General features: G+C 39.4%; 1 protein-coding gene and 1 long non-coding RNA gene across 2 annotated transcripts; one reads left to right on the forward strand and one right to left on the reverse strand.

The window, feature by feature from the left end:
* The first annotated feature begins 737 nt into the window (after positions 1 to 737).
* LOC121839097 lies at positions 738 to 1747 on the forward strand. Its single transcript, XR_006078677.1, has 3 exons — positions 738 to 951; positions 1314 to 1422; positions 1636 to 1747. It is a non-coding gene; the product is annotated as an uncharacterized LOC121839097 (long non-coding RNA).
* A 1316-nt stretch (positions 1748 to 3063) lies between these two features.
* On the reverse strand, positions 3064 to 7751 carry LOC112265401 (beta,beta-carotene 9',10'-oxygenase). Its single transcript, XM_024442667.2, has 12 exons — positions 7605 to 7751; positions 7147 to 7336; positions 6796 to 7007; positions 6564 to 6679; positions 6264 to 6366; positions 5981 to 6118; positions 5576 to 5736; positions 5236 to 5403; positions 4186 to 4323; positions 3843 to 4025; positions 3570 to 3680; positions 3064 to 3464 (listed from the first exon to the last, which is right to left on the reverse strand). Exons 1-12 carry the CDS (start codon positions 7624 to 7626, stop codon positions 3318 to 3320), a joined length of 1689 nt encoding a protein of 562 aa, XP_024298435.1. The 5' UTR covers positions 7627 to 7751; the 3' UTR covers positions 3064 to 3317.
* Positions 7752 to 8780: the final 1029 nt, after the last annotated feature.

Below are 8780 nucleotides of genomic sequence, written 5' to 3' on the forward strand. Positions count from 1 at the left end.
TCTTGTCTGCGAAGTTGTTGGTGAACCAGGCCTGCACATAAACCAGGCCTGCCCCTAGATCCCTAGGGGCCTGCACATAAATCTTGCAAGGGGAGGAAATCTTCAGTAGTTATGTCAAATATTGTTATAACTAGCTCTGGCTGGGTTGGTCTTTAACAGCTCATTGTTCTATCTGTGGTTCTGTGCCATTGAGGATGAAGAGAGTTGCAGCTACCCTATACCAATTGTGCTGACCAGGCACAGATTTTTCAGAAACAGCCATATCAGGAGGGTCGTTGTGTTCATACAGCAGACACACATTTCAAAGGCAATTCATTTTCTCATATAAACACACTTATCTTCAAATACAGATGTAGTTAAATACATTAACAGGTAACATGGGGGAATTCAGACTGCCTTTATTATAGACAAGACAGCCAGGCAGCACCTGTATTGAAAACGCACAAGGATAAACATCAACCAATTCAGTACTTACTGTATATAAAGTACCAGAGGTTCATTGCATAGTAAGAGCTATCATTAAGATATTTGAATATTTGGGGTATAGGATTTAGGATTTGTCTGTAATATTCTTCACTGTCTAGACAGTAGGTTGCGGTAGATCATAATAGTCGTTTTTTGTATTTTAGTCATTAATTTTTTTATTCAACAATAATAACAATATTACACATCAATACAGGGACATTCCTGTGAATACAATGAAAACAATAAAACACCAAGCGAACCATCCCCCCCAATTAAAAAAATAATAATAATTCAGGACGTTATTTTTTCACAGACATTCAGAGACACACGACTTCTAATATGTTTTCCAGCGTTTTAAGTTTCACAAGTTTGAGGGATTTATACAATAATAAGGAACAGTAGGTTCGTAAAATGTATGAAACTTTCGGATTGGCTCGCGCAAAACAATCGGAATTCGAATTTGGCAAACCAAACGGATAGGTAAAAGTAAGTCTACTTTTCTAACGTTTTAGGTCGCTAGCTACACAATTTTACATAACGCATTTTTGTAAATGACCTTGAAATCAATTAAGGATGTGTTTAAGCAAAACATTGTAGCTAACTAACGATAAGACCCTGCCAGCTACCGTTGGCTAACCAAACGTTAGCTAGTTTAGATAGCAGGGTTTGGTAGTTGAGGGCAGCTGCGCTGATTCTGCATCTGATAGCTTGTTGTTCGCTAACTGGAATTGTTCCGTTAGACATGCGAAGAAACATTAGCTAACGTTAGTATGTTACACGGTGTTAAAATGCAGTCTCTCATCAGCCGTTATAGCTAACAGCAGATATCTCTACACGTAACTTTTTAGCAAGCAGTGAGTGTGAAAAACGTTTAAGTGACCAATGCCAGGCAGAGTGATGCCACCGTCAGGGAGGGGAATGGACAACAAAGGCCCAAAACAAAAATTGTCACAAGAGGTCAGGAAATGCTGCAGTTTTGATGCCATCTGCTGGAAAAGTACATAAACTTCTCAGGGCCATTAGAAAAACAAGTATTCCATTCACCTTTGGGATAGCCTAGCTAACTTACGTATTTACATCTATTCTCAACTCAACCATATCAATGTCCATTTCTTATTAGTTAACGTGTGTTGTAGTATTTGAGTTGTCTTTTCTCTTTCATTGCAATAGGTTGAACAAACATCTGCTTATTGTGACAATTCTCCAGCAAAAAAGAAAAAAGCACAGAGTAGTAAAACACCAGCTTCATACTCTTCAGATTTGTTTGAGGCTGAACTTGCAGGTATGCACATATTTGGTTTGGAATCATTTGTATCTCTTAGTTTTATAGATTAGAATTATAATTGTTTAGCTCAATTGATACCATTTACAAGAATTTTTTAAAATCTAACAATAGAATGTAGCTCATGTGGTAGTGCATGGAGCTTGCAACACAAGGATAGTGGGTTCAATTCCTGAGGCCCACCAGTACGTAAAAAGACTGTGCTTATGACTAAGTTGCTTTTGATAAAAGTGTCTGGTAAATGGCTGGTATTGATATATACATTACGTCTATTTTTATTTTCCTTCAAATGATAGGTGCAAATAGAGAGGTCAACATGCTATTTTCCAAATACTCTGAAGTGTTGAGGTAGGTACAACAAAGGTAATGTGTTGAGAACAGGTGTGTTGAGAACAGGTTTTCATTCCATTCTTTGTCATGTCAGAACACATTTTGGAGTTTAAATGTCAGTACTTAATCCACATCACATATTACATTAAGGACCCAGGCAAGCATACTGCATACATACGCAGTTTTTTATTATGATAAACAAGCATTAGGTGAATCTGCTTCTCTTGAAATAATCTGTACACACTGTCATGTCCATCCTACGTAGTGCCTTTGTTTCCTACAGTGAGAGGGCTGCAATAGATGCCTCACAAGTTAGGGAGTTGGAAGACATATTGATGGAGGCCAGAAACTTGGAGTCACACCTGAAAGAGAAGAAAGAACACTTGAGGCGTACCTTGGCTCTTATTTCTGACAAACTACAGGGATAGACTAGCTACACAGGCCTGCATACTACAGACATTTGTAAATATTTCCTCACAGATCTCAATCAGTAACATGTCAGTACTTTTATTTTTACCTGTATGTATGCTTTTTATGTTGACTGTCTTCACTCTTAATCCCACACTGGCAAACAAAATGTGAGTGCCATTGTGGTTAATATCTTTATATATGAGCTATTTATTTGTAGCCTACTCTAAACAATAAATAGGGTTAAAAGATTGACGTTTCAGTGTGTGCAATATCCAAAGTTAAGCACTCGTCTTTGAAAATGTATATAATCAGTTAACCTTTTTACTTGAGACAGTGAAATATAGCCTAGCCGTTACCAATCAGGAAACTAACTTTTAGGAAGTAACTGTGTTGTGTGAGTGACCACACGTGTCAATGGATTCCATTCAGACTAGGACTAATTCATCTGTGTATCACATGGAATATTGGGTGGTGTTATCATAGCCTATATTTCACTTTTTCTAATAATATTTTTGAAAGATTTATTACGACCTTTTTGGTGGTGAGTGAAAAAAATGATAAAACATTTGCCCATGACTTTTCTTAATACATATTTTTATTATAAGTTGTTTATATAGAGGATTGATATATTCACAAAACAGGAGTGGACACACATTTTCTTTGTTTGCATGGAACTAACAAGTTTTTCACAGTGCTTTAAAGTAAACTTCACAATAAGGTGCTTTGATGGCTATCTAGTCAATCATCAGAAAGGATATACTTTACAAGAAATGAAAAATGGAGAACACAGTACAATTCACACCTTTGTGTTGTTACTCTGATGGGCCTCCTAATTTTTTTCTGATAGAAGCCTTCTATGAGTCATAGTGGAGTTGAATGTCCCATGGAAACCATAGGGAATGTTCACAGGCACCTCAGCTCTGCCCAACTCTTTGAATGTCTTGGCATCCAAAACCAACAGGAACGTGCTTTTGTCCTTGAGAAGGAGAACATGTTTACATTAAGTTAAGAGGCTAACATTGGGAGTTAGGAGTGCAACAATTGTTTACCAACATTCATAGGTGTTTAAAGGGGAACTGACCTTATTTGGAGTGATGACCACAGACATAATGACACCTTCATCCTCTTCTGTAGCACCAGGCAAGGGTACAAAGACAGGCTCTGAAGGGTACAGTCCAGGATGCTCCCACACCTTAAAGCGCAGTAGTGTGAAGGTCAGCATTGAACGTCCTAACATCAAACTGCCAAATATTACCTCGGCCTACATCACTCATCGCAATAGAGTACTGTTACTGATGCAGATATTCTACAGTGTGTTTAAAAGGGAAGGAAGAATCAATATAACTGAACCAACCTTCATTCTTTTGCCTTGGAGGTCCATCTTGATGAGAGTGTCTCCTACTAGATGTCTGAAACCACAACCGTAGAAGTAGCGATATCGTTTGGTGTTGTACTTGGCATAGTTGATTTGTGGGAACTCGAGACCTCCGTACTTATGGAGTTCCTCATCGTGCAGATCCTCATGTGTACAAAACACCTGCAGAGAGAGTGTTTAGTGAGGCTCTGATGCTGAATATTCACATAATGTGGAGGCTAATCACATAACCTTTTGTTTAATGAACTTGATTGGAAAATGAGTGTTGTATTTCAGCAGTGCTGTATAACAGAAGACTTGTGCATGATTATTGTACACACACCTTGTCCTTAGCAGTCTTGGTGGCAGTGGCGGCACTGTCGGGGCGTGTGTTCAGATTTTGCCCACAGGGTGTCTCCATGTCGACGTTGAGAGGCAAGACAAATCGCCGGGGGAACACTCTGCACATAGTGTTGTACACCTAATTTAAACACAAAAAAATCAACCTCAACCAGTTCACACGTCGGATAACTGATCCTAGTGACTTCAGCTGGTTGCACTTACAGTTGAAGTTGGAAGTTTACATACACCTTAGCCAAAATACATTTAAACTCAGTTTTTCACAATTCCTGACATTTAATCCTAGTAAAAATTCCCTGTCTTAGGTCAGTTAGGATCACCACTTTATTTTAAGAATGTGAAATGTCAGAATAATAGTAGAGAGAATTATTTATTTCAGCTTTATTTTTTTCATAACAGTCCAAGTGGGTAAGAAGTTTACAGACACTCAATTAGTATTTGGTAGCATTGCCTTAAACAATTTAAACTTGGGTCAAATGTTTCGGGTAGCCTTCCACAATAAGTTGGGTGAATTTTGGCCCATTCCTCCTGACAGAGCTGGTGTGAATGAGTCAGGTTTCGAGGCCTCCTTGCTCGCACATGCTTTTTCAGTTGTGCCCACAAATCTTCTATACGATTGAGGTCAGGGCTTTGTGATGGCCACTCCAATACCTTGACTTTGTTGTCCTTAAGCCATTTTGCCACAACTAACTTTGGAAGTATGCTTGGGGTTATTGTCCATTTGGAAGACCCATTTGCGACCAAGCTTTACCTTCCTGACTGATGTCTTGAGATAATAATCTGTAAGTAATTGTTGGAAAAATGACTTGTGTCATGCACAAAGTAGATGTCCCAACTGACTTGCCAAAACTATAGTATACTGTATAGCTTTAATGAATCAGCCATTATAAATGCTTTATAAATTATTATTATTTTAAAGATAAATGTTTACAAATAATGAAATACGTATTTGTAGTTAGGAATAGTCTTTTTTTTAGTGCTTATTCATTAAAGTTATGAAGTGTTATACTCTTCAGTTTAGACCGATACTAACCTCGTCGAGAGCCTCTCCTGACTTGCGCATGTTCTGAACCATGTAGTTGTTGATGGCTTTGCCATCGTCTGCGGCACAGAGGTCCATAACCAGGAAGCCATCCTCCTCCCAGGCATTGATCTGGTGGAACGTGGACAGGGCTTTGGCGTGATACTTGACTGAGTAGAGCTGGAAGAGAATAAAGGAAGTCAGTCATCAGAAATGAAGCGTGTAACTTACAAGTAATTACTGTTGGCTTAGTATCCTCTGTTGTCTCGTTCCTGGCTTGTCTCTTACCAAAACTTTCTAAACCAATTGAGAGACTCCAAGAGTTCCAGGGATTTCTATACCAAGGTCTTACCTTGCCTGTTTGCTTGTTAATCAAATGAAAGATGGTCTCAAGTTTAGGGTCCCAGTAGACCCCATCGCTGATACCCTTTCCTCTCAGCTTGCCTGTCACAATCTTCAAGAGGTCCATTTTTATAGGCTGCTCAATAAACACCACGTAATTCTCCGACATTGCTGAAATCGAATGAGCAGTATATCAATTGCCACTCTTTTGGAGTTGAGTCAGATCATATCAGTATTGATAGATCATTGCTGTGCATTCTGATTAACAAAAGGATGAAACATGACCATTTTGGTTTGAACATGGTTGTGTGAGTGAGCCAACTACTGGTGAGAGGGTTTACATGAGAGGCTGTTTACATTTAAATGTGTCATTAGCTCCACATTAGCCTGTGGAGGCTTTGTGTGGTCTGCTCACCAAAGCTGTGGTAGTATGAAGGTCTTGCCTTGTCCACTGAGGGAATAGAACAGACCACAGTAGCTCCCTCCAGGGTTTCCTCTGGGTTTTCTGGCGTTGTCTTTGTCGGAGGCACGCGGATTATATTGTAAATTGCACCTGATAAAAATACAGGTTTTATTTGGAATGTGGAAAACTAACCTTTGGCCATTTTTTTGCAGGCAGATTTCAGGTTTGTGGTTTGTGTTTTGTCATTCTTAATGAAGGTGGTTAGTGAATGGGCAGGGGCTTGTTCCTTACTTACCTTTAGCAGAGTAAGAATTCCCCATGTTGTATGTTGTACCATCAGGGTCTGTGTGGGGGTGGGCAGTGGCTCCATTGACAGCGATGAATTTGCTCCAGTCCACCTGTTGAGAGCAGCAACAACAATGAAATGTCTTAATAGCCCTTCAGTCATGCTGTCCTATAATGCAATAGGTATCTTTTAAAATATTTCAACCAAAACATTTGGCTATTTGTTTAGACTGAATGAAACCCTTTGTGTATAAAGGCTACTGTTGGTAGTGTGTGTAGGCCTTTAAAAAGAAAAGAAAAAGCTGCCTACCTTTTCCTTTGTTTCAAGTGTCTCAGGGTCCACCTTGTGCATGAAGTTTGTCTCCGTGCTCACGTAGTAATCACCTTTGTACGTCACAAAGCTCACATTGTCATTATCTGATGCTTCTGTGGACCAAAGACAGTTTTCATTTGATTAGTACAATGCAAATCAATTCTCTGTCATATATTTAACACTCTTTTACCTCAAGCTCTTGAACTGCAGACTTGAACTGTAAACTCACTTGGCAGTTCGAACCGGGACAGAAAGCGCTGGAAGAAGTTCTTGCAGGGGTCTGGCATGGCCACAGTCCCGAATTCAGACACAACGATACGGCTGTTCTCACTGTTAGCCATGTAGCAGTCACTGCCCAGGAAGCGGCTCTTGTAGGTCACATGACCCCCTGCGATTTTGAACTGATGCAGGAGGGCCATTCCGTCAAACCAGTGGTTGAATCTGAGAAGCAGAAGAAATAGTTAATGTAGTACTTTGACTTGGTGAGACTTACAGTAAATAATTCCTTATAGGCAGAAATAGTCATTTACACCTCATCTGATTCTGGTCAAACATATATAGCTTGTTAAAATATACTCACTTATTATTACCAATCTCAAACTTTCCTGGTCCGTTTCTGAGGAAATTGCCACTAATCCACTCTGGGATAGTTCCACTGATCTTAGTGCTGATGGCCTCTGGGGTCTCATCCACAGAGGCCACGATCTTCTCAATGCATGGCAGGCCGTGCACGTCTGTGTAATGATGATCCTTATTCTTCTTTTTCAGGTCTGCAAGGACAAAGTCCAGACAATATTATTACCCCAAAACATCTGAAGACCTACAAAGCAAAAACAGCAGGTAGATATTAAAGCAGAACTAGAAATTGTATTAAAGGAGCTTGTGAGGATTAATAAACCTAAAATAAATGACTCTTTTAGATTTTTTTCTTTTACAAAGTGAATAGTCATATGTTTTAAAGGTGAGATGAAAATAAATTAGGCAATATACAGTCTGGCTACAAAACGTTTTAACCCTCATTGGAGAGCATCAACTTACCTCTATTGCTTGGAGGTGACATGGTTGTCAGGATTGAGAATGTCTGTGGCGGTCTTGCTTGATGGGAGGGCAAGTGATAGGACTCTTCTCATGTGAAGCTCCTGTGTGCTGCTTAGTGTAACAGGCTGAGCTTTTATACTGTCACTGGAGCGCAACCCTTTAGACCACGTGGTGGTTCTTACATAAGTCTCTGCAGAACAGGTCTGTAAGCATAGGCGTGAGAAGTAGGGGTGCTGCCGCACGCCCTGAAAAGTCTAAACAAAAAAATATTTAGGAATAAGAAATGTAATAAAAAAAATCTCACAAAGTGGTGCACTGGGCGTTTACTAGTCCTATATTTCCCTGTCAGTGAAAAAACTGCAGCACTCCCAACTCCAAAAATCTTCGGCTACGGTCAAAAAATGACTCTGATAACCCAATCAGGGGGATAGATGATCTCTGGATCGGCTCCAGAAGTTGTAAACTAACACAGCAGGAGCTACACTGTATAAAACATGATATTTTGGAGTGTGTTCATTAGCTGTGTGTATATTTAAGAGATCTGTGTACATTATTTGTTATTTTAACCTTTTACTGCAGTGGGCTAAATCAAGGTCACACAGTGTTTCTTGGTAGTCTTAAACAAATCTACTTTGAAACAAAAGTATACACCTCACACACATGGTTATGGGCTTAAAAATAAAATACACCTGTACCATGTCAGATATAGAGTTGAATGTATTTTGAGTTTGCATCCCAATATTAAACTTTATATACACACAGAAGACTGAAATATTACAAAACCATTTGAGCTATACCCCTTTCAGACATGGAATGTGGCTCCTTGAAAGCGCCTCGGCTATGGTATGTTTGTTTTGTCTGAAAGGGTACATACACTACAGCTTTTTAAATGCCGACACACAACTTTCTCGGGAGATAGCCAATCAAATGATCTCGAGCTGCCTGCCTGCTTGCAGACCACTCTCTCCTAAGCAAAGTACTTTGAAGTTTGTAAATACAATGACGTACCAATGCATTTAGTAGAAAGAAAACACATCAATCTACCTTACCATAAAAAAACAGCAGAAAAACATCACCGCACATCAATCACCACTGTTTACTGAACATTCTGTACAGGAGCAGAGTTCTACTGTCTGAAAAGGTACAGATGCTTCTGATGTGGCACTTTGTTAACTG

The sequence above is a fragment of the Oncorhynchus tshawytscha genome, linkage group LG13, assembly GCF_018296145.1.
Source record: "Oncorhynchus tshawytscha isolate Ot180627B linkage group LG13, Otsh_v2.0, whole genome shotgun sequence".
Classification (NCBI taxonomy): Eukaryota; Metazoa; Chordata; class Actinopteri; order Salmoniformes; family Salmonidae; genus Oncorhynchus; species Oncorhynchus tshawytscha.

Coding starts and splice junctions, on each gene's coding strand:
- LOC112265401 (XM_024442667.2), bottom strand. CDS start 7,626: ATGTCACCTCCAAGCAATAGAG. Junction 7,008..7,146: donor TTTGAGATTGGTAATAATAA/GTGAGTATATTT, acceptor TCTGCTTCTCAG/ATTCAACCACTGGTTTGACG. Junction 4,324..5,235: donor CAGGAGAGGCTCTCGACGAG/GTTAGTATCGGT, acceptor TGTTTAAATTAG/GTGTACAACACTATGTGCAG.